Source organism: Mytilus californianus, unplaced genomic scaffold, assembly GCF_021869535.1.
Source record: "Mytilus californianus isolate M0D057914Y unplaced genomic scaffold, xbMytCali1.0.p SCAF_7, whole genome shotgun sequence".
In the NCBI taxonomy this organism is placed as follows: domain Eukaryota; kingdom Metazoa; phylum Mollusca; class Bivalvia; order Mytilida; family Mytilidae; genus Mytilus; species Mytilus californianus.
The window spans coordinates 1,314,448-1,340,933 of record NW_026262723.1 but is presented as its reverse complement, the minus strand read 5'-3'; the positions used below and the strand labels follow the sequence as shown (position 1 = coordinate 1,340,933).

General features: G+C 33.8%; 1 protein-coding gene across 1 annotated transcript in view; it reads left to right on the top strand.

Moving 5' to 3' along the window:
- LOC127709402 (U3 small nucleolar RNA-associated protein 6 homolog) overlaps positions 1 to 26,486 on the top strand; it is a 225,244-nt gene that overhangs the window by 189,320 nt on the left and 9,438 nt on the right. The window contains exons 17-19 of the mRNA XM_052214923.1: positions 13,747 to 13,824; positions 15,957 to 16,063; positions 24,819 to 24,885. Of these exons, the coding sequence (XP_052070883.1) occupies positions 13,747 to 13,824; positions 15,957 to 16,063; positions 24,819 to 24,885 (252 nt within the window). The remainder of the gene's footprint in view (positions 1 to 13,746; positions 13,825 to 15,956; positions 16,064 to 24,818; positions 24,886 to 26,486) is intronic.

The following is a 26,486-nucleotide window of genomic DNA, read 5'->3' as shown; positions in this document are numbered from 1 at the left end:
TGTTACCCAGATTTGTTTTTACTTAATCGAATTATGACTATTGAACAGCGGTATACAACAGTTGCCTTTATCTAGGCTTCATTATTAAACAACAGATCAATTATATTGGGTGCATGGATTTGACATGATAAAATGAAAAACAATTCAAAGGAGAACATGAATGGCCTGAGTTATGATAAACCAATAAAAAAAACAAGCATGACAGATACCAACCAACAGTAACCACAGAATTACAGGCTGCTGACTTGGGACAGGCACATAGAAAAAGTTTGTTGTGTTAATTATTTTTGCTAGGGATTGACCCTCCTCCTAACCTGGGACAGGCACATAGAAAAAGTTTGTTGTGTTAATTATTTTTGCTAGGGATTGACCCTCCTCCTAACCTGGGACAGGCACATAGAAAAAGTTTGTTGTGTTAATTATTTTTGCTAGGGATTGACCCTCCTCCTAACCTGGGACAGGCACATAGAAAAAGTTTGTTGTGTTAATTATTTTTGCTAGGGATTGACCCTCCTCCTAACCTGGGACAGGCACATAGAAAAAGTTTGTTGTGTTAATTATTTTTGCTAGGGATTGACCCTCCTCCTAACCTGGGACAGGCACATAGAAAAAGTTTGTTGTGTTAATTATTTTTGCTAGGTATTAACCCTCCTCCTAACCTGGGACAGGCACATAGAAAAAGTTTGTTGTGTTAATTATTTTTGCTAGGGATTGACCCTCCTCCTAACCTGGGACAGGCACATAGAAAAAGTTTGTTGTGTTAATTATTTTTGCTAGGGATTGACCCTCCTCCTAACCTGGGACAGGCACATAGAAAAAGTTTGTTGTGTTAATTATTTTTGCTAGGGATTGACCCTCCTCCTAACCTGGGACAGGCACATAGAAAAAGTTTGTTGTGTTAATTATTTTTGCTAGGTATTGACCCTCCTCCTAACCTGGGACAGGCACATAGAAAAAGTTTGTTGTGTTAATTATTTTTGCTAGGGATTGACCCTCCTCCTAACCTGGGACAGGCACATAGAAAAAGTTTGTTGTGTTAATTATTTTTGCTAGGGATTGACCCTCCTCCTAACCTGGGACAGGCACATAGAAAAAGTTTGTTGTGTTAATTATTTTTGCTAGGGATTGACCCTCCTCCTAACCTGGGACAGGCACATAGAAAAAGTTTGTTGTGTTAATTATTTTTGCTAGGGATTGACCCTCCTCCTAACCTGGGACAGGCACATAGAAAAAGTTTGTTGTGTTAATTATTTTTGCTAGGTATTGACCCTCCTCCTAACCTGGGACAGGCACATAGAAAAAGTTTGTTGTGTTAATTATTTTTGCTAGGGATTGACCCTCCTCCTAACCTGGGACAGGCACATAGAAAAAGTTTGTTGTGTTAATTATTTTTGCTAGGGATTGACCCTCCTCCTAACCTGGGACAGGCACATAGAAAAAGTTTGTTGTGTTAATTATTTTTGCTAGGGATTGACCCTCCTCCTAACCTGGGACAGGCACATAGAAAAAGTTTGTTGTGTTAATTATTTTTGCTAGGGATTGACCCTCCTCCTAACCTGGGACAGGCACATAGAAAAAGTTTGTTGTGTTAATTATTTTTGCTAGGGATTGACCCTCCTCCTAACCTGGGACAGGCACATAGAAAAAGTTTGTTGTGTTAATTATTTTTGCTAGGGATTGACCCTCCTCCTAACCTGGGACAGGCACATAGAAAAAGTTTGTTGTGTTAATTATTTTTGCTAGGGATTGACCCTCCTCCTAACCTGGGACAGGCACATAGAAAAAGTTTGTTGTGTTAATTATTTTTGCTAGGTATTGACCCTCCTCCTAACCTGGGACAGGCACATAGAAAAAGTTTGTTGTGTTAATTATTTTTGCTAGGTATTGACCCTCCTCCTAACCTGGGACAGGCACATAGAAAAAGTTTGTTGTGTGAATTATTTTTGCTAGGTATTGACCCTCCTCCTAACCTGGGACAGGCACATAGAAAAAGTTTGTTGTGTGAATTATTTTTGCTAGGTATTGACCCTCCTCCTAACCTGGGACAGGCACATAGAAAAAGTTTGTTGTGTGAATTATTTTTGCTAGGTATTGACCCTCCTCCTAACCTGGGACAGGCACATAGAAAAAGTTTGTTGTGTGAATTATTTTTGCTAGGTATTGACCCTCCTCCTAACCTGGGACAGGCACATAGAAAAAGTTTGTTGTGTGAATTATTTTTGCTAGGTATTGACCCTCCTCCTAACCTGGGACAGGCACATAGAAAAAGTTTGTTGTGTGAATTATTTTTGCTAGGTATTGACCCTCCTCCTAACCTGGGACAGGCACATAGAAAAAGTTTGTTGTGTGAATTATTTTTGCTAGGTATTGACCCTCCTCCTAACCTGGGACAGGCACATAGAAAAAGTTTGTTGTGTTAATTATTTTTGCTAGGTATTGACCCTTCTCCTAACCTGGGACAGGCACATAGAAAAAGTTTGTTGTGTGAATTATTTTTGCTAGGTATTGACCCTCCTCCTAACCTGGGACAGGCACATAGAAAAAGTTTGTTGTGTTAATTATTTTTGCTAGGTATTGACCCTCCTCCTAACCTGGGACAGGCACATAGAAAAAGTTTGTTGTGTTAATTATTTTTGCTAGGGATGGACCCTCCTCCTAACCTGGGACAGGCACATAGAAAAAGTTTGTTGTGTTAATTATTTTTGCTAGGGATTGACCCTCCTCCTAACCTGGGACAGGCACATAGAAAAAGTTTGTTGTGTTAATTATTTTTGCTAGGGATTGACCCTCCTCCTAACCTGGGACAGGCACATAGAAAAAGTTTGTTGTGTTAATTATTTTTGCTAGGGATTGACCCTCCTCCTAACCTGGGACAGGCACATAGAAAAAGTTTGTTGTGTTAATTATTTTTGCTAGGGATGGACCCTCCTCCTAACCTGGGACAGGCACATAGAAAAAGTTTGTTGTGTTAATTATTTTTGCTAGGTATTGACCCTCCTCCTAACCTGGGACAGGCACATAGAAAAAGTTTGTTGTGTTAATTATTTTTGCTAGGTATTGACCCTCCTCCTAACCTGGGACAGGCACATAGAAAAAGTTTGTTGTGTTAATTATTTTTGCTAGGTATTGACCCTCCTCCTAACCTGGGACAGGCACATAGAAAAAGTTTGTTGTGTTAATTATTTTTGCTAGGGATGGACCCTCCTCCTAACCTGGGACAGGCACATAGAAAAAGTTTGTTGTGTTAATTATTTTTGCTAGGTATTGACCCTCCTCCTAACCTGGGACAGGCACATAGAAAAAGTTTGTTGTGTTAATTATTTTTGCTAGGTATTGACCCTCCTCCTAACCTGGGACAGGCACATAGAAAAAGTTTGTTGTGTTAATTATTTTTGCTAGGGATGGACCCTCCTCCTAACCTGGGACAGGCACATAGAAAAAGTTTGTTGTGTTAATTATTTTTGCTAGGTATTGACCCTCCTCCTAACCTGGGACAGGCACATAGAAAAAGTTTGTTGTGTTAATTATTTTTGCTAGGTATTGACCCTCCTCCTAACCTGGGACAGGCACATAGAAAAAGTTTGTTGTGTTAATTATTTTAGCTAGGTATTGACACTCCTCCTAACCTGGGACAGGCACATAGAAAAAGTTTGTTGTGTTAATTATTTTTGCTAGGGATTGACCCTCCTCCTAACCTGGGACAGGCACATAGAAAAAGTTTGTTGTGTTAATTATTTTTGCTAGGTATTGACCCTCCTTCTTACCTGGGACAGGCACATAGAAAAAGTTTGTTGTGTTAATTATTTTTGCTAGGTATTGACCCTCCTCCTAACCTGGGACAGGCACATAGAAAAAGTTTGTTGTGTTAATTATTTTTGCTAGGTATTGACCCTCCTCCTAACCTGGGACAGGCACATAGAAAAAGTTTGTTGTGTGAATTATTTTTGCTAGGTATTGACCCTCCTCCTAACCTGGGACAGGCACATAGAAAAAGTTTGTTGTGTGAATTATTTTTGCTAGGTATTGACCCTCCTCCTAACCTGGGACAGGCACATAGAAAAAGTTTGTTGTGTGAATTATTTTTGCTAGGTATTGACCCTCCTCCTAACCTGGGACAGGCACATAGAAAAAGTTTGTTGTGTGAATTATTTTTGCTAGGTATTGACCCTCCTCCTAACCTGGGACAGGCACATAGAAAAAGTTTGTTGTGTGAATTATTTTTGCTAGGTATTGACCCTCCTCCTAACCTGGGACAGGCACATAGAAAAAGTTTGTTGTGTTAATTATTTTTGCTAGGTATTGACCCTCCTCCTAACCTGGGACAGGCACATAGAAAAAGTTTGTTGTGTGAATTATTTTTGCTAGGTATTGACCCTCCTCCTAACCTGGGACAGGCACATAGAAAAAGTTTGTTGTGTTAATTATTTTTGCTAGGTATTGACCCTCCTCCTAACCTGGGACAGGCACATAGAAAAAGTTTGTTGTGTGAATTATTTTTGCTAGGTATTGACCCTTCTCCTAACCTGGGACAGGCACATAGAAAAAGTTTGTTGTGTTAATTATTTTTGCTAGGTATTGACCCTCCTCCTAACCTGGGACAGGCACATAGAAAAAGTTTGTTGTGTTAATTATTTTTGCTAGGTATTGACCCTCCTCCTAACCTGGGACAGGCACATAGAAAAAGTTTGTTGTGTTAATTATTTTTGCTAGGTATTGACCCTCCTCCTAACCTGGGACAGGCACATAGAAAAAGTTTGTTGTGTTAATTATTTTTGCTAGGTATTGACCCTCCTCCTAACCTGGGACAGGCACATAGAAAAAGTTTGTTGTGTTAATTATTTTTGCTAGGTATTGACCCTCCTCCTAACCTGGGACAGGCACATAGAAAAAGTTTGTTGTGTTAATTATTTTTGCTAGGTATTGACCCTCCTCCTAACCTGGGACAGGCACATAGAAAAAGTTTGTTGTGTTAATTATTTTTGCTAGGTATTGACCCTCCTCCTAACCTGGGACAAATAAAGAATAAACTGTAAACATCAGATGTCAGGGGATTGACTCATCAGATTGACAGAAACAGGGTCTTGACTCATCAGATTGTCAGAAAGAACAAAAACAACTTTCCTAAAGACAAAATACACAAAATAAGTAGAGTACTCACAGTAACTGTTAGTTCAAAGCCAAATTCAGTTACTGTGAATGCATTCATTTTCATGGGTGCCAATTTTTATACGACCGCAAAAAATGTGTCGTATATTGGTATGACGTTGGCGTCGTCAAAGTTGTTGTCATCATCCGAAGACACATTGGTTTTCGCACAAAAACTTTAGTTTAAGTGAATGGTTCTCTATGAAATTTTACCATAAGGTTCAATACCACAAAAGGAAGGTTGGGATTGATTTTGGGGGTTATGGTACCAACAGTTAAGGAATTAGGGGCCAAAAAGGGGCCAAAAATAAGCATTTTTCTAGTTTCCAGACAATAACTTGTGGAACGGTGTATGGATCTCTCTGAAATTATACCACATAAAGGGATTATTAGGATTTGCTTTGGAGGGATATGGCTCAAACCGTTTAGGAATTAGGGGCAAAAAAGGGGGAAAAACAAGGGTGTCCTGGTTAATGGACAAATACTTTAGTCCAAACCATAATTTAAAGCAGTGTAAGGGAGGTAATTCAAATACATCATTTGAATAACCTCCCTTACACTGCTTTTAAATTATGTATAAAGGAATTGTTAATGAACAATTAAGACAATTTAAAAGCAGTGTAAGGGAGGTAATCCAAATACGTTTTGATTTCCTCCCTTACACTGCTTTTAAATTATGTTTAAAGAAATGCATATTTATAAAGGAAGACCGGTAAAAATATCTGCAAATGTTGCATCTTTTTTTTTTTTTTACAAAAAATCCATATGAAAGATTTGACACCATATTTTAAATTCTATTATAATATAGATTAAGTTAGTACTATAGTAAATTTAAATGGGTAATTATGGTTGCAAACTCTATAGGAAATTTGAATTGAGATTATGACCATATCTTGAGGGAAAGAATTTTTTGGGGGGTAAAAAGAATTTTTTTAGATTTCAGAAATTAAAAAGAAAATTCTTCTAATATAATTTGCCAAAAAAAAGTATTGGGGGGGGGGGTTAATACGCAACAGCATAGTGTATTGCACAAAAGCAAAAAATTGAATATAAATTCAAATCATATAACCAATTCTAAGTTCTTTGACTACAGTTATTCTGTGTCAGAAACCTTTTATGTGTCAAATATTTAATTACAATCCAAATTCAGACCTGTATCAAGCACAAATATTGGGTCCATTTTTGCCCCAACTGTTCAAGGTTTGACCTCTGCGGTCGTATCCAGCTGCGCTCTGCGAAGCAATTTATTGTGGATTTAGGTAAACTTGCATTTTCATGGATATTTAATTTCGTGGTTTTACCACAGTCTGCATATAACCATATAGAAAATGTGTCATTTGTTGAACATTTAAATTAGTGGTTCAAATGTGCACACGAAATCTATGAAAATTGGTATCCAACGAATAATAATGAATCCACAGTAGCATAGATGTATAAACCCATGGGTTCATACATCTATGACAGTAGTGCATAAATCATGTTTTCCCTGACTCAAATTAATTTGAATTAGTTTTCATGGCTCATGGATTAGCATAAAGATTTTTTGTAATTTAGTTAAGTCCAAGGTTACTAAAAGCAGGTTTGATAATAAAATTTAATAACTGTTATATTGTTTGCAAAGCTATTTCACATTATAGACCAAGAGCTGTTACCAGTGGTCATTAGTTAATACAAAGTGAAACTGGCAATGTGTTGAGCTGTGACAGTGGGCAGTGGTCATTAGTTAATGCAAAATCAAAATTACATTGTGTTTAGCTTTCACCCCTTTGCATCATCTGAATACTCTTCAGAAATAAGAGATTTGTTTTTATAGAAAATAAAGTTTCTAGGGAAGAAGTCCTTACACATTTATTCTTATATACTGTAAATTCAGAAATTATTGCGATTATTTTAAAGAATGGACAAAAATGCGAGATTAATTATTGCGATTTTAGGTAAATCTGCTTTCAGCCCTATTCTCACCTAGTTGCATTAATTCCTTTAATAAAAACATCACAATAATTTCTGAATTTACAGTATCAAAGCACCCTTATAACTTACAATAATCCTTTTCTTTTTTTATTATGGTATACCTCTGTCCATCCGTCCGACTGTCCGTCCGTCTGTCCGTCGTCAACATGTCGGACATTAACTCAAAAATGCTTTAACCAATTTGCATAAAACTTTGGTGAATTGTTTATATGTATTGACGTGAGCTCCCTTTCGTTTTTTTTATAAAATTTAGATTTTACATTTCCGAGTTATGGGGTTTAATTCATTAAAAAAAGGGGGATTTTCCAGTTTTCTGACAATAAGTCAAGAATGCTTTCCACAACTTGCAAGAAATTGTGGTGAATTGTTTATATCTGTTGACATGAGCTCCCTTTCGATTTTTATAAATTTTAGATTTTACGTTTCCGAGTTACAGGGACTTATTCATAAAAAAAAGGGGGGATTTTCCAGTTTTCGGACAAAAACTCAAAAATGCTGTCACCAATTCTCATGAAACTTTGGTGAATTGTTTATATCTATTGATGTAAGCTCCCTTTTTGTTTTCATAAATTTCTGATATGACATTGAGAATTAATTGAACTTTATTTGTTTATAGTCTGACAACAGATTTACTAAGTATTGCACAACAGCAAGAAATCTTTAATTGAATATAAATTCAATTCATATAACCAATTTCAAGATCTTTGACTACATTTATTCAGAAACCTATAATATGTCAAATATTTAATTACAATCCAAATTCAGACCTGAATCAAGCTTGAATATTGTGTCCATTTTTGCCCCAACTGGTCAGGGTTGGACCTCTGAGGGCGTATCTAGCTGCGCTCAGCAAGCAGTTTTTTCAACACAAATAATTTGATATTTCCTTTTATCTAGAAGATATAATTCAGCAGTATGTTTTGTGTATCAATAAAGTATAATCAGAAAGTCATTGTAAATAAATAAACAAAGGTGTCTTAATCATTATGTACATATAACTTTGTCCTACTTTACTTATGGGTAATCAGTTTTGTAAAAAGATATCAAGCTTGTGTGAATGAACAATTGAATTTTATAAAAATCAACTTACATTTATTTTCTCATCAGTATGAGTTTCTCAAAGTCAACACATAAGGCCCCTATTTCTGTAGGATACGAGATATGTGAGGGAGGAACAAAAAGTCAATGGAAATGCTCGAAATGCTCATTATTGATGTGTACAAGATGTATGGATATGGTCAATCCTATGTTTAAGAATGGTGTCAGACATAAAATCGTATTTATTAAAGAATTGAGAAGTGGTGATACTTTAGGAAATGTTTCTTTCAGAGATTATAAATGCCTTGTACATACCACACAGATTTGCTGTTTTTACTGTAAGGATTGTGACCAATTAATCTGTGGGAAGTGTTTATCCAGAGCCCACCGAGGACATGATACTGTGAATGAGGAGGAATATGAAAGTGAAATGAACAAGATTCTGGAAACTCTTAGAGAGAGTCAGATGAAATTGAGCAAATTAACCTTGACAAACATTGTACCTGGAAAAGTAAATTCATTAAAATCTGGATCAACTGAGAAACCGGAGATTAAAGTTTTTAAATCATTTTCCTCAAATGTTAAATTTATTAGTACGGTTATATCTTCTCCTGATGATTCAGTATGGATAGTAGACTTTTCAGCTAAAGTTTTGCAACAAGTAAAACTGACTAAAGACAATATTCAGGTCATTTCACAATTCAAAATTCCTATGTATGACATGGCAGTTACTTCATCTAGCAATATTTTGTTATCAGTAATTGGCTATCCAAGACTGAAACTGCTGAATGAAAGTACTAGACTATTATTAGGTTCTAAATACAATGTAGCACCACTGTGGACTTGTGGTATTCATGTTACCAGGGATCAGAAAGTTGTCGTAGGAGCAGTTACAACAGGAACGCTTTTCATGGGTACAGGGCGGCAGATGGTGATAGTGATTGATGAGAAAGGGGTTTGTGTAAAGCAATATGAACTGGATAATAACAAAAAACCATTGTTTACATTTCCTTACAGGCTAAGCAGTACTAGTAATGGTAACATCTGTGTAGTTGATGTGTTAGATAGTTCATACAGAGGTAGAGTTGTAGTGATGGGACAGGCAGGAAACATCCTACAAATATACAATGGTTATCCTGATGTTAACTTTCCTGAGAAACCGTTTAGACCTTCAGGCATAGTAACAACACCAGCAAATAATATTGTTGTGGCTGACTGTGATAATCATATACTTCATATATTAAGCTGTGCTGGACAGATCTTTATATACATTCGGACTGATGATGTAGGAATAAGATTCCCATATTCCCTTGCTCTGTCAGTACAAGGACATTTATTTATAGGTTGTGCTACTACAGATTCTGACAAAGCTAAACTTTATCAATTGCAGTACTCTGGATGTTAAATAATTAAAGAATTTACCAAGAATTCGCTAAGTGTTGGGTTTTGTTATCTATTGCTATTGCTTACGAATGGAACAATAGTCTATTTCTGGAAAAGGCTTTGCATGTTGAAAAAACAAATATTTAGTATCTCTTATGCTGGAAATGCTAATTTCAAAATAAGAATGTGTAACTTTTTCTCCAGTTTTCCTCAAAATATGGTCCTTGAAAACATGAACTCATTTGGTTATTCTTTTTGGTTATCACGTTATCACTTCTTTACTGTGGTACTTCATTTGTCTTAATATCTTTAACTTTGTTTAATTAGCAGTGATTTAATTTGTCAGTGGATGTTTAAAAAGAACACTCAAAACTATGTGGAAATTTTAGTGGCAATAACAAATCAATTTAAAAGAAAATTCATACAGCAGGATTTTGAGAAAAGGCAATTTTGTATTGGCAGAGTGGATGCTTTTGTTATGCACATTATTAAGTCCAATAACAGAGTAAATTATTAATAATCTGATAAAAGAGGTCACCTTCATCAATCTGTTTTAAGATATATTTTGATAATCTAACAAATGGTAAAATAGCAGTAGGTAAAATGCAAATTGTGTGACCAGCTGCAAATAATGAGATATTGTTAACACTTGCACAAGTTCTGGGGTAAAATCTTCCTTACAGCATTATAGAGACTTCTAGAGATGTGCTTTATATCAATACCATACAGCTATTCCTTTGAATAGTCCCTATCTATTTTATTTGATATCATGTGATTTAATCAGTTGATATGTATTTTCAATAATCAGCTATTGTTTACTTTAGTGGTTGCATACTGAATATATATAGATTGACATATAACTTACATGTCACTTGTGACTTCCAATCTATTATTTTTCAAATGATTACCAGATCAAATTTGTCCCAAATACAATTTGAATGAAAACAATTTGTGTATACCTTCTAGTAAAAATGGCAAACTCAATACACGAGGCCCAGATTCCAGTAAGAATCAGGTTGTGTGAGGGAGGGAACAAAATCCATTGGAAATGCTTGAAATGCTCATTATTGATGTGTACTAGATTTAGGGATGTGGTCCAAACACAGTTCAATAATGCCACCAGCCATAAAATTGTTGATATCAAAGATTATAAATGCATGGAACAAACCACACCTCATATTAGATTACTTAGGCATTTTTCCACAGATTTTAAACTTATTACTACAGTTTTATCCTCGCATGAAGATTCATTGTGTATATTAGACTATTTAGCTAAAGTTGTGAAAAATCTAAACATGAATACACATCCTATTCAGTTCATTTCACAGTTTAATATTTCTCTTCATGACATGGCAGTAACTTCTTCAAATAATATTTTGATATCAGTTGATGATGAAACAAACCTGAAGCTCTGGACAAATAACAGATACTATGTACAATGAAGCGCCACTGAGGACTCATGGAATACATATTTCAGGTGATCGGATAATCATCATAGCTACTAAAAAACTAGAAACAATATTCACGGCTACAAGAAGAAGCGTAGTGATAATCATGGATGAGACAGGGAATTGTGTAAGAGGATATGAACATGACAGTAACAATAAACCATTATTTTCACTTCCTAGGAGGATAACCAGTAATAGTAATGGTAACATCTGGGTGGTAGATCTCTATGATAACCTTTCAGAGGTAGAGTGGTAGTGCTGGGGCAGGCAGGAAACATTGTACAAATATACACTGGTCATCCTGATGTCAACTTTCAGTACCGTCCATTTGCACCTAGGGGCATCGTAACAACCCCAGCAGATAATATTGTTGTGGCTGACTGTTTCAATCATACACTACATATACTGAATTGTAATGGTTTTATTATAACATACATTAGGACAATGATGTAGGAATGATGTTTCCATATTCTCTTGCTTTGTCTGGACCAGGACAGTTTTATATAGGATGTGCCACTCCAGAATACAGATCACCTTCTGCCAAAGCTAAACATTTTAAAGTGCAGTACTCTGGATTTTAAAGAATAAGCTCTAGTTTTAATATCAGAATTTGGTGCTGAAGTTTTGGAATTGAATTAGTATGACTTTGTGAGTAATTTCACTTTTGTTCCAACTGGGCAAATATGCACTAATGATTAAATATACTAGTAACTTTAATGATTGAATAACTTTATTAATTGAATAAATCTGTTGAGTATGAAAATGAACAATTCAAACTTTGTTTTTTTTTCCATTTCACTGATGATGAAGCATATGTTCCAATTGTTATAACCACACTCCTGTCCTCTTTTCCTCTTATGTGACATCACCGAATAAGACTTATCATCGAAGTTTTACTAACATGAGCAACAGGACAGGTGCCACATGTGAAGTAGAATCTGCTCACCCTGCAGGAGCACCTGACATCACCCCTGGTTTTTGGTGCAGTTCATGTTGCTCTGTCTTTAGCTCTAGAATCATTGTAATATACCTTATTTGCCTGACCCAGTGTGACATGGTCAGCTTCTCGTGTTATACATATAATAAGTATGCTGCATGATACCCCATCTCTAGGAGTGGGGCTATATAGCAGTCACTGAGCAGTCCATTCGATTTCCAACAAATATTTCTGTCACACTTTTCTCAGGTACCGTACTATTGAAAAGAATCACTTCATATTTGGGAAGTAGCTTGACAATGATTAGTCAATTGATCACTTGTTTGATCTGTCAGACACATACTTCCTGTTGCCAATACTTTGAAGGTTTCAGTATGTTGTACGAAATGAAACAATTTCCTTACACTTTTCTCAGATGTAGCTGCTAGTGAACAGAATGTCTTTATATTAATTCAGCATCTTGATAATGATGAGTTGTAACATGTAAACACTTTTTCGATTTGTCAGAAACCTATTTCCTGTTTTCCGATAAATTGAATTATGAGTGGGGGTATGCTTAGCACTCAACTCGTGCAATCTTATTTTTATCTCTGTCTGCATATAGAATCATTGTAATTGGTACATGTGTGTCTGACAATGTTCATTATACCTTAACTTAGTTTTCATGGTTCGTAGATCAATTTTTCGGATTTAGTGGTTAAATTTTTTCCTCAAGCATTGGAAGTACAGTAAGTTTTAGATAAAATATCATAGGTCTGTTGAATCTTTGGCAGGATATACATATAAAATAAGAAGATGTTGTATAATTGTAAAATGAGACAATGTTAATTAACAGACAAAGATGTAAACAATTATATGTCCATCTAGCAGCTAGAGTTCATCTGATCCTGACCACATTTTCACATTTTACTGATGCCATGAAAAGACATTCAGGTTCAATCCACCATTTTCTAAATAAGAAAATGCCTGTACCAAGTCAGGAATATGACAGTTGTTATCCATTTGTTTGATGTGTTTGGGTTTTTTTTTTTTATTTTGCCATTTGATTGGGGACTTTCCTTTTTGAATTTTCCTCGGAATTCATTATTTTTGTGATTTTACTTTTTACTACAACATATATTTTGTAATAGGGGGTGTCATGCAACATCCCCTCATATCATATTTTTTTTAAATAGAAAGGAGTTAAGATCCCCACCCATTACCATATATATTCTTATTTACCGTGACAATACCTTTCCCATATCGGAATTGTTTGTTCTGCCGGAGGGACTTCTATATATTCTATAGATGAAGGGTATAGACATATGTTTTAGTCAATTAAAACAGTCCTACTTAGCTTAAGCCAGTTTTAGCATAGTTAATTGCCAAGGTGTATTGGGTTTCCACAATCAGTTGTTCAATTTTAGGATTTCCATGTTGCTCCACGCTCAGCTTGATTTGTATTCTAATTGGCATTTCATTTGTGCTGCTAAAGAATTATTACCAACTGTGGTTATATATTATACGTTTTTATTTTTTGTTGCTGTCATAAAAAGTTGAATTTTTTTATATTTCCTCAAAATAATCTTGAATTTTTAGTGATGACTACGTTAAGAATAAAATTAGTTGAACTCTAAGCCTTTGAGTCATAAAACTTTACTCAGTACTTGGAGTACAAAATGTGGGCTCAGAAAGCTAAATCCATTCTTTTGATTGGTTGATTTCTGACTTTGAGTATGACAATTGTGCCTAAAATTTTGTTAATGCAGTCTCTTTTTTTTAATAGATAATGAGAGAACAGGAGGTCAGTGCTTTGATTTTTTTTTACTTTTTTTATTTTTGCAGGAAAGTTTGGAGATATGGAGGCTGTTATTGGATTTCTGTGTTACATGTCAGACCGAAAAAACGGAGGAACTATTTGAGGTATGTGTGAATTGCATCAATGTTAGAACTACTTATAGCATTCTCTACAGCTGATGTGGATTTTTTGTCACTTCCACCTATTCATGATAGTACTGGACACAGAATGGGTAAAAGAAGTTTCCAACCCCCCAAATCAATTTGTCTATTTCATTACAAAAATTAAAAAAAACAAAAAATGAATTTATTTTAGATAATGTACTGTAAATTCAGAAATTATTGCATGCATTTATTATTGCGATTTTTGAAGAATGGACAAAAATGGAAGATTAGTTATTGTGATTTCAGGAATTTCTGCATTAAATATATGTATCTGATATCAGAATGTGAGTTCTTATTATTGCGATACTCACCCAATCACATTATTCGCATTAATAAAAACCTTGCAATAATTTCTGAATTTACAGTATTCAATAATATTACAAAATATGAGGTTTACTTTCAGTGTACAGGTGGAAAGAACAAAATCTGCTTAAACTTAAGGTTATCCCCCCACCCCCCTCCTAATTATGGCGATTATATTTTTAATTCATAGCAGAGTCAAATTAAGCACTTCAGAAATAGAATTTGCTCTGTCTCCACAAAGTAAGAAAGAAGAGAAAGACTGGTTAGTTTGGAAAAAGCCTGATGTGTATGGATAAGGTGAAATGTCTCCTTGCAGACTATGTTCTTGGATTAACTTGGAAATAACATACTAGGGTGAAATGTCATCCTGCACTCATTTCTTGGATTAATTTGGAATAACCCAACTCTCAAGAGTGTCTGTATTCATTGTACATACATAAGGCTAAGGTTAATTCAGGATGAATATGTTATCTTTTGAGGTTTGAATATTATCTTTATTTTTATGAATGATTATCCATTGTAACAAAATTCAAAAATTGTACAAGAATGTGAACCTTTCCCCCTTTCTATGTAAAGTCACACAGGACTGTGACAGGAGGCTAATTTGATTCTACTGATGGATTAATCATCATTCTGCCAATTATCCTACTTGGCTGTAGAACAGATGTATTATTCAATACATTGCTACTGTCCTCAGTGTGCTGGAAATTTTGCCACTGAATATTAAGCATCCAGTGGCAGATCTAGAATTTTCATAGGGGGGGGGGGGGGCACTGACTGCCTAAGAGGGGCCCTCTCCAGTCATGCTTCAGTGATTCCCTATATAATCAACAAAATTTTTCCCACAAAAGGAGGGGCCTGGGCCCCCTGAAAAACCCTCTTAATCTGCCTCTGGCATCCACCCATAATCAAAATTTTCATACTTAGATTTAAAATATTTAGAAAATATCTTTGAAAATTGACCCCTTTAGTTACTGGATTTATATTAGGCAAAAAATAAATATGAAGTTTTTTAGGTTGTGAATATATGGAAAAGGGTAGGTTCAGTTTGTGTTTATAATTTGCCAAGGTGAAGGTTTGCTTAGATAATCATTTTTGTTTAGGTACCAGTCTTGTATTACAACTCCAGTTTCCGGTGCATGTCAAAACATGGAGGGAAATAAAATAGTCCATTTTTTTCTGAATTTTTTTCTGGACTCAATTTTTTCTGTTTGATTAAAAGTTTATGCTGAATTGAAACATATATATAGATTTAAAAAAAATCTTGCATCTTTTTGGGGATATCAATTTAAGAAAGTGGAAGGATATCATGTTTACTGGAAGTGGTGCGGCCTAGTAAAAACAGCAAACAGAAAGTAGAAAAAAATTGTTTTGATTTCAGGGTTACGTAACTTTTTATTCTTCGTGGCGTGACCCACTTTTTGTTCGATTAAATCACAATTTCACATTAGTACATACATGATATGAACATGAAAATTTTTTTCTATGTAGCATTTTTTATTTTTTTTATTTTCAAAGATCAGCGGTTTTGCATGTAAGCCTATATGAGCAGTCAATTACAAGACTGCAACCTTTACTAGTAAGAACAAAATAATTATCATCTTCATCAAGATAACAAGTTGGAATTGTCCTGATTTATTGAGAATTCGCATTAATGAGGTTTTGACTTCTACAATGACCACTTACAATCCATATTGCAATAGACCAATGCAAGCAGATTTTGCATATTTAGTTATAGAGTGAATATAAAGATGTTATTCAGCAAATTATCGTATTTTTTTTAAATGCAGAAAGGTATATGCAGCTGTAGACAGGTGGCATTACCACTCAAAGAATATTACCTACAGTGGATGTACCTAACCAAGGGAGTACAGAAAGCCAGGACTTTGTTTCAAAGGTACAGTTTTAATTATGATGGAATTATTTGGAAAAAAATGTTATACAAAGGGGAGATTTTAAGACTTTTTAATAGACTCTTTCTGAAAGGTAATTACAGATTGAAAGCGTTGGTGTCAACTTTTCAGTTTCCATTTTTTTATAAACATTAAAGACTTTTATCCATATCTTGAAAGGTGACAGAGCTATGGCTGAAATCCTTATGAAGATGATTAAATGAAAATTTTACCTGAGTTGCTTCGAAGTCTAACTAATAGGAAGTATTCTGTCCAGGATCTTTCTTTTGATTTATAAACAATCTCTATATCAATCTTGGCTTGATAATCCCAATGGGATGAAGAACACTTTTATTGGCTTTGTGGACTTTAGTTCAAAGGTCAAGGTTAGAGTAGCAATGATAGAATGGGATCTGTAAGGGGGATTTGATTTCATGGTCGTATTTTTGTCTCGCCTGTGAGGAAAGTCGCAGTATTCAAGACATAGGTATTACTACCCGGTGGCGGCGGCCTAAACTATTTGTATAAAGCTTTATATTTCAGAAGGTAGAAGACTTGGATGCTTCATACCTTGTATTCAGATACCTTATGTTTCCGTCTCTTATATGCCAATTGTCCTTGACCTCATTTTCATGGTTCAAAGACTGCTTGAAAAAAAATTACAGTTTTTTTGTCATGTGAATTTCTCACTTATTATGAGTAATTTTTCCTTGCAACGTCTACATGTCCGTCAAGTTAAGTTTTTGTGTTTTGGTCTATTTTTCAAGTACTGTAAGCAATAGGTCAACTATATTTGGTGTATGGAATTATTGTAAGGTGTACATGTCTGTCTTGCTGGTGTCATCTGAACTTGACCTCATTTTCACGGTTCATTGGTCAATGTTATGTTTTTGTGTTTTGGTCTGTTTTTCAAATACTAATAGCAATAGGTCAACTATAATTGGTGTATGGAATGATTGTAAGGTGTACATGTTTGTCTAGCTAGTATCATCTGACCTTGACCTCATTTCCATGGTTCATTGGTTAACATCAAGTTTTTGTGTTTTGGTCTGTTTTTCGATTACCATACGCAATGGGTCAACTATATTTGGTGTATGGAATAATTGTAAGGTGTACATGTCTGTGTGACAGTTTTTATCTGACCTTGACCTCATTGTCATGGATCTTTAAGAATGGTAAGTTTATGTGATAGTTGTAGTAAAACCTTTATCTTTAAGACTTTCAACATAAAATCAATGGTCAGCAAAACAGGCGAGACATTTCAGCATGTGCACTCTTGTTTAAATTTATGTCCATAATAAGAATAAGACTTTAAATTTTGTCCATCTTAAGTGTTTTTTTATGAATTTAAATACATTATGAATGCTCAAAACCAAACATTAAATGCTATTTGAGGAGCTATATAACCAAAAGTGACCTTAAAACAATATTTCATACCATCTAACATAAATATGTTCCCCTTGGAAAGAACAAGACTCTTTTGAATTTTGAATCAGACACTCAGTCAAGGTCACAGAGCCAATGAGTTAACTTTGAAAAAGACCCAGTTGATGTTGAAGCAGCAGCAATTCATAGACTGAAACTTTGGCAAATTTTTGTGTTTAGATAATATCTTTAGGATTATACACCCAATCTTTACCAAAGAACCTTTGGAAATGTCCCTTGGGAAAGAAACATTTTGGAGAGTTTTATTTCTAGATGATATCTTTTAATAATTATGCCAGAAATAGATCTTGATCAAAACTGAATTAAGTTTAAACTCAATTTTTATATGCCTGTTTACAGAAAAAACCCTTTAACCAATTTTCATGAAACTTTGGTGAATTGTTTATATCTATTGACGTAAGCTCCCTTTGATTTATATAAATTTTAAATTTTACATTTCTGAGTTATGGGATTTTATTCATAAATAAAATGCTCCGCAGGGCGCAGCTTGATACGACCGCAGAGGTCGAACCCTGAACAGTTGGGGGAAGTATGGACACAACATTCAAGCTTGATACAGCTTTGGATTTGGATTGTGATTAAATATTTGACACAGCATATGTTTCTAACACAGATTGAATGTGGTCTAAGAACTTAAAAATTTTAAATTGGACATTCACCTATTATGGTCCAATATCCAAAATCTAAATACATGGTTAGATTCAGCATATCAAAGAACCCCAAGAATTCAATTTTTGATGAAATCAAACAAAGTTTAATTTTGGACCCTTTTGACCTCAATGTGGACAAAGTTGATAACGGGGCCCAAAAATCAAAAATCTAAATACATGGTTAGATTCAGCATATCAAAGAACCCCATATATTCAATTTTTGTTGAAATCAAACAAAGTTTAATTTTGGACCCCGATTTGGACCAACTTGAAAACTGGGCCCATAATCAAAAATCTAAATACATGTTTAGATTCAGCATATCAAAGAACCCTAAGAATTCAATTTTTGTTAAAATCAAACTAAGTTTAATTTTGGACCCTTTGGACCTTAATGTAGACCAATTTGAAAACGGAACCAAAAATTAAGAATCTAAATACACAGTTAGATTCGGCATATCAAAGAACCCCAATAATTCAATTTTTGATGAAATCAAACAAAGTTTAATTTTGGACCCTTTTTACCTCAATGTGGACAAAGTTGATAACGGGGCCCAAAAATCAAAAATCTAAATACATGGTTAGATTCAGCATATCAAAGAACCCCATATATTCAATTTTTGTTGAAATCAAACAAAGTTTAATTTTGGACCCCGATTTGGACCAACTTGAAAACTGGGCCCATAATCAAAAATCTAAATACATGTTTAGATTCAGCATATCAAAGAACCCTAAGAATTCAATTTTTGTTAAAATCAAACTAAGTTTAATTTTGGACCCTTTGGACCTTAATGTAGACCAATTTGAAAACGGAACCAAAATTTAAGAATCTAAATACACAGTTAGATTCGGCATATCAAAGAACCCCAATAATTCAATTTTTGATGAAATCAAACAAAGTTTAATTTTGGACCCTTTGGACCTCAATGTGGACCAATTTAAAAACGGGGCCCAAAATCCAAAAACTAAATACACGGTTAGATTCAGCATATTAAAGAACCCCATGAAATCAAGAATAACACCCCATTGAAATTGGTCAAGAAATAAGCAATTTATAGGAAGTATCTTCTTTTGCACAATCCTGTGCTATTAAATATTTCTTGCTATTGCGCAATACTGTACAATTGACAATTTCTTGCTATTGCGTAATATTGTGCTATTGGATATTTCTTGCTATTGCGCAATACTGTGCAATTGAAGATTTCTTGCTATTGCGCAATATTGTGCAATTGAAGATTTCTTGCTATTGTGCAATACTGTGCAATTGAAAATTTCTTGCTATTGCACAATACTTATTATATAATAATTTACACATCCTGTTTGGTGTGTATCTCCTACCATATCATTATTATTTGATTTTAAATATAAATCAGAAATAACCAACTTAAAATGGAAAATTTTAAAAGAAACAAAAAAGGAAAAAAAGAAAAAAAGGAAAAAAAAATAAATCCCCCCCCCAAAATTTTTTGAACCCCCATTATGATTCATCACCCCCAAACTCAATCCCAGCCTTCCCTTTGTGGTATGGTACCTTGCAGTACAATTTCAGAGAGATCCATACACTTGAACACAAGTTATTGTCTGGAAACTAGAAAAAAATGTGTTTTTTGGCCCCTTTTTGGCCCCAAATTCCTAAACGTTTAGGGCAATTACCCCCAAACTCAAACCCAGCTTTCCCTTTGTGATATGGAACCTTGTAGTACAATTTCAGAAAGATCCATACACTTACACACAAGTTATTGTCATGAAACTAGAAAAATGCTTGTTTTTTGCCCCTTTTTTGGCCCCTAATTCCTAAACTTTGGAGGCAATTACCCCCAAAATCAATCCCAGCATTCCTTTAGTGATATGGATCCTTGTGGTACAATGTCAGAGAGATCCATACACTAACACACAAGTTATGTCTGGAAGTTACAAAAATGCTTATTTTTGGCCCCTTTTTGGCCCCTAATTCCTTTACTGTTATTACCATAACCCCCAAAATCAATCCCAACCTTCCTTTTGTGGTATTGAACCTTGTGGTAAAATTTCATAAAGATCCATTCACTTAAACTAAAGTTAGAGTGCGAAAACCAAGTGTCTTCGGACGACGCCGGACGACGCCGGACGACGACGACGCTGGACGACGACGACGCCAACGTCATACCAATATACGACCACAAAAATTTTTTTGCTGTCGTATAAAAAGTGGTGATTTTCTAGTTTTCGGACAATAACTCAAAAATGCTTTGAGCAGTTTTCATGAAACTTTGGTATATATTAAAATAAGCTTTATTTAGTTTTTTATACGCTCGTTTACGGGACGTATTATTGTATACCATTGACCGTCTGTTCGTCCCTCTGTCTGTCCGTCTGTCCGTCCGGTCCTCTGTCCGTCCGTCGTCAACATATTGGACATTTACTCAAAAACGCTTTACCCAATTTGCATAAAACTTTGGTGAATTGTATATATCTATTGACAAAAGCTCCCTTTCGTTTTTCATAAATTTTAGATTTTACATTTCAGAGAAATGGGCTTTTATTCATTAAAAAAAGGGGGGTTTCCAGTTTTCGGACAATAACTAAAAAATGCTTTCTCCAATTTGCAAGATACTTTGGTCAATTGTTTTTATCTATTGACATAAGCTCCCTTTCGATTTTTATAAATTTTAGATTTTACGTTTTCAAGTTATGGGCTTTTATTCATTAAAAAAAGGGGGATTTTCCAGTTTTCGGACAATAACTCAAGAATGCTTTCAGCAGTTCTCATGAAACCTTGGCGAATTGTTTATATCTATTGATGTAAGCTCCCTTTTGATTTTTATAAATTTTAAATTCTACGTTTCCGAGTTATTGGGTTTTATTCATTAAAAAAAGGGGGATTTACCAGTTTTCGGACAATAACTATAAAATGCTTTCAGCAGTTCTCATGAAACTTTGGTGAATTGTTTATATGTATTGATGTAAGCTGCCTTTTGATTTTTATAAATTTTAGATACTGTGTTTCCGAGTTATGGGGTTTTATTCATAAAAAAAAGGGGGATTTTACAGTTTTTTGACAATACCTTTAAAGTGCTTTGAGCAGTTTTTGTTAAACTTTCGTGCCTGGTTTATATCTATTAAGATAACCTCCCTTTATTTGTTTATAGTCTGACAACAGAATTACTACGTATTGCGCAACAGCACAGTGTATTGCACAACAGCAAGAAATCTTTTATTGAATATAAATTCAATTCATATAACCAATTTCAAGTTCTTTGACTACATTTATTCAGAAACCTATAATATGTCAAATATTTAATAACAATCCAAATTCAGACCTATATCAAACTTGAATATTGTGTCCATTTTTGCCCCAACTGTTCAGGGTTGGACCTCTGCGGGTGTATCCAGCTGCGCTCAGCGAAGCAGTTTATTTTTATAAATTTCTGATATGACATTGAGGAGTTATTGAACTTTATCTGTTGAAAAAGCGACAGCTCTTTATTACACTTGTATGTTAAACATTTATATATACACATATAGTATTATCGAGCCTTCGACTTTTGTCGAAAAAGCGAGAAATAGCGAACCTACATTCTGTCGTCGGTGGCGTCCACAAATATTCACTCTGTGGTTAAAGTTTTTGAAATTTTAATAACTTTCTTAAACTATGCTGGATTTCTTCCAAACTTGGACAGAAGCTTGTTTATGATCATAAGATAGTATCCAGAAGTAAATTTTGTAAAAAAAAAATTCCATTTTTTCCGTATTTTACTTATAAATGGACTTAGTTTTTCTGCCAGTTAACATTACATTCACTCTGTGGTTAAAGTTTTTAAAATTTTAATAATTTTCTTAAACTATCCTGGATTTCTACCAAACTTGGAAAGAAGCTTGTTTATGATCATAAAATAGTATCCAGAAGTAAATTATGAAAAAAAAAATAATCATTTTTTCAGTATTTTACTTTTGGATTAATTTTTGACTTAGTTTTTCTGCCAGTTAACATTACATTCACTCTGTGATTAAAGTTTTTAAAATTTTAACTACTTTCTTAAGCTATCTTGGATTTGTACCAAACTTAGACAGAAGCTTGTTTATGATTAAAAGCTAGTATCTAGAAGGAAATTTTGTTAAAATTTTGTTCCATTTTTTCCGTATTTTACTTATAAATGGACTTAGTTTTTCTTCCAGTAAACATTACATACAGTCTGCAGTTTAAGTTTTTAAAACATTTATTAGATTCATAAACTGTCCTGGATTTTTACCAAACTTGGACAGAAGTTACTTACAATCAAAAGATAGTATAGAGAGGAATATTTTTATTAATTTTTTTCCTCATTTTTGTTGAGCCTGCGATTAACAGCAAAAGAAGGCGAGACACTGGGTTCCGCGTAACCCTTACGAATTTTTATATTTATATATGTTTATGTATATTATTATTCTTCAAGATTATTCTTTAACTTGCATGTCCCTAAGCCACTATACAAAAATGACCATTCTTTCACCTATTGCTGGACACAAACTGTCTTTTACTACAAACCCAAAAAGATTACTACTCAACTAATGCACCTATAAGTTTTGTTTTTTTGTTTAATTACTGTCTCAGAATTTTGGTTTTTATTGTTTGATTACTGTTTCATTGCAACTTTTGTTGTTATCTTACTGTCACAGAATTTGTGATTTGTTGTTTGGTAATAATGCCTCAGAATTATTATTTGGTTACAATCTCAGAATTTTTGTTTTGTTGTTCAGTTACTGTCTCATTGTAACTTGATGTTGTTGGATCATGGTCTCATACTTTTTTTACTTGTTTACTTGCTGCCTCATTGATGTTTACTGATTATCTCCCTTTTTGTCATAACATTTCCATGAGTACTATTAACCTTTATCATTGCTAAGTTAGATTTATATTCAAATTAGACAATACACATTTAGATAACAATTTCTTTAAATCCTGACATATTAGATTAATCTTCAGGAATAAATTTCCCATTTATTGACTTTTCCAGAAATTCATAATTCTTCAACACAGAATTTAATTGGATCCTTGGTCAAAAGAAGAGATCTTTCATGTCCTAATTTTCTTTTGAAAAATGTTATTGTTTCAAGGCATATCAAGTGATCGCAGTAAAAGATTTAACAAGATGATTCTAATTTGAAACAAATTGATTTCCAATATGGATGTAGAAATACAAGGAGAGTTGTTTTTGTATATGCCATAATCACCAGTAGCAAATCTTTGGATTATGGGTATCAAGCATGCAACCTAGTCATTGCTGGGTATATTGTTGTATCACAGATTTCATTTGTAAGAATGCATTTGTCACTTTTATAGTAAGTAGTCCGAAGATAAGAGGTATAAAATATTTAGAAAAGTACAAACATTGATTCAACTTGATTTAATGTAATATTGTCAGGCTACGTCTTAAACTTGCATTGAGATGAAAGTTTTTGCTTCATGTTGAAGGCCTCACAGTGACTTTGAGATGAAGAACAGCATTAAAAGCACTGTTCTTCTGCCTCTTTTTTCTTTTTTTTTTTTGCTTTGCATACACTGATTTTGTGTCATGGATGGATGACCCATATCCCTTCTTTTCTAGTATATGTAAATCAAGGAGATATGTTTTTTCATGGATGACTGTTAAAGTTGAATATTTCCATTCAGAACCTAACTTCTCATCAGGATCTATATAAAGTCTTTTGAATTTTAACCTGCTTGTTACCATCTAAAAGGGTATGAAGTGAGTCTTTATATCAAACGTTGTCAAAATTATTCTGTTTTATTTAAGTTATTCAGGCACAACATTTCAACCACTTACCTATAGTAGCTGAAACAGAAAATATTTATTTAGCCGATTTTTTAGTAAATATTATATATGAAACTTTGCTCTTATTATGGCACAAGAACATCACAGATTTAATGAATATGCAATTAATTTACCCTCAATCTGATATTTAGAATTTGTACAAATTAGTAATTCCCATTTTATTGTCTTGTCTTGCGACAAAAATGCAAGACTGCAATGCTGCAATACCAAGGCATTGATAACAGCATTTAATTTTATATATTTCAGAAGCTAAAAGAGTTGAGTAATCAATATCTTTTTCACAAATGCCTTATAGTGTGAAATTTCACTCTGCCATATGTCCATTGCCTTTTACCTTATTTGCATGGTTTAACAACCACTAGAATGACCAGAGCACCTGAGATAGACCCTAGTTTTTTGTATGGTTTTTATTGCACAAGTTTTTTATGTAATGTTTTGTATACTGTTATTTGGATATTCTTTTTCATCGTTTTTGTTTTTTTGCCATGAATTTGTCAATCTCTCTTGACTTTAATGAGTTTCGATTCTCCCTTTGGTATCTTTCCCCTCTTTTTATACCCCACCTAGGGGCATTAGGCATTATGTTTTTCGGTCTGTGTGTCCGTTCGTAGTTTTTGATGAAGTTGAAGTCCAATCAACTTGAAACTTAGTACACATGTTCCCTATGATATGATCTTTCTAATTTAAATGCCAAATTAGAGTTTTGACCCCAATTTCACGGTCCACTGAACATAGAAAATTATATGCAAGTGGGGTATCCGTGTACTATGGACACATTCTTGTTTCAAATAAAAATGCATATTTTGTAATACACAATTTATTCAATTGTTATGAGTAATTACTTGGTATTATTGTAATTATTTGTTTATTTTCAGACTGATACAGACTAAACCTGTTTCCTTGCAGCTGTTTTATGAATATATCAAGATAGAAAATGCACAGGTATTTTGGTTACCAGTACATGTAGATTTGATATGACAATTTAAACAATCACATGTTTAAGGTTTAAAAGATTTACAAGCAGGCTGAGGAAACTAAATTAACCTTACCACAATTAACAATTGCTGTAATTTTCATTCGTCTGAAATTTGGATTTATTTTTGATAAGTGCTGTTGGGTTGCTGCCTCATTGACTTTTATCATATAGCACTTTCTTATTCATACATCCACGTTTATTCTCTGATACATTCTATGATTATTTTATTTACATAGGTACACTTTTTTTAAGATTGAGGATAAATTGTATATTTATGGATATTTGACATTGTGGATTTCCCATAGTCTGCATACACACCTACAGAACTTAATCTGCACCAAAATCTTTTCCAACTACTAGTCCGAAGACCAATATTCCGACAATTTTCTTATGTTTTTAAACAAATATTTGCTAATGCTACTAGTCTGAATAAAGTTAACTAGTCAGAGGCAATTGATGAGTGGCTAATAGTGCAGACCATAAAATTTGAAAAATGTAGTTTATCTTAAATTTTTCCCACAAAATGCACAAAAACTGGAGCTCCACAAATCTACAGTAGCTGTCTCATTGGCAATCATACCAAATCTTCTTATTTCTATATAAATTTGTAGAAGTTACGATCAGAAATTTAAATTCAAACTTACGGTTTGATAACAGTATATATTTATCTTTAAATGGGAGATAACTCTATTTACTTGTGCATCTGTGTAGTGTTAATAAACATTTATCAAATTTACATTAAATATTACAGGAGATAATTACAAGTCTATGATAATTATTTATTTACAGATGCATTTTGTTACATAAATGTGTCAGTGTAAACATGTGCTTCGATAATTATAGTTTTCTAATGAACTGGATTTCTTCCACTTAGGCAGTTTTATGTTATCCTTTTGGTTTTTGGAGCCAAAAAATCAACAAAAAGTAATAAAAATTATCTGTAAGTTTGTGTCAGATGGTCATAAAAAAAAAACATTTGGTTAATTGAAGGTCTTAATTACCATCATGGAAGAATTTGAATTTAGATGTAAGGCATTCCTATAAATATTTAATTCAAATTACCATTAAGAAACTCCAGTTGTATCATGTAGATGTTGTAATCAGGATCATGATAAAATGGGGCATGGAAATCCAGCATCTTATTATTCTGTTACTAATGGTTGAGTAATAGATGAGTCTTAATATTATTGGAAAATCGTGACTTATATCTGATATAAACACACGTCATCTATAAACAAGGAATTATTTGAATCTGGAATAATTTTGAATTCTGTCAAATTGATAAGAAATGTATTATGAAAACTAACCAAACTAAAGAGAATGTTAATTTTACTTTCACTGATATTTCAGTGTGAGCTGACCAACCTACCTAAGCCTCCTAAATAGGGTTTTTGTTCATCACACATTTCTCATCAATTATCCAGAAATCAAAATTATTCCAGATTCAAATAATTCCTTGTTTATACACTACTCAGCTTAACTTACCAAAGTTCTAATGATTTTCCAACAGTATAAATGGTCTATTATACAATTTTTATTATGAATGAAACAAGATGTGGGAAATACA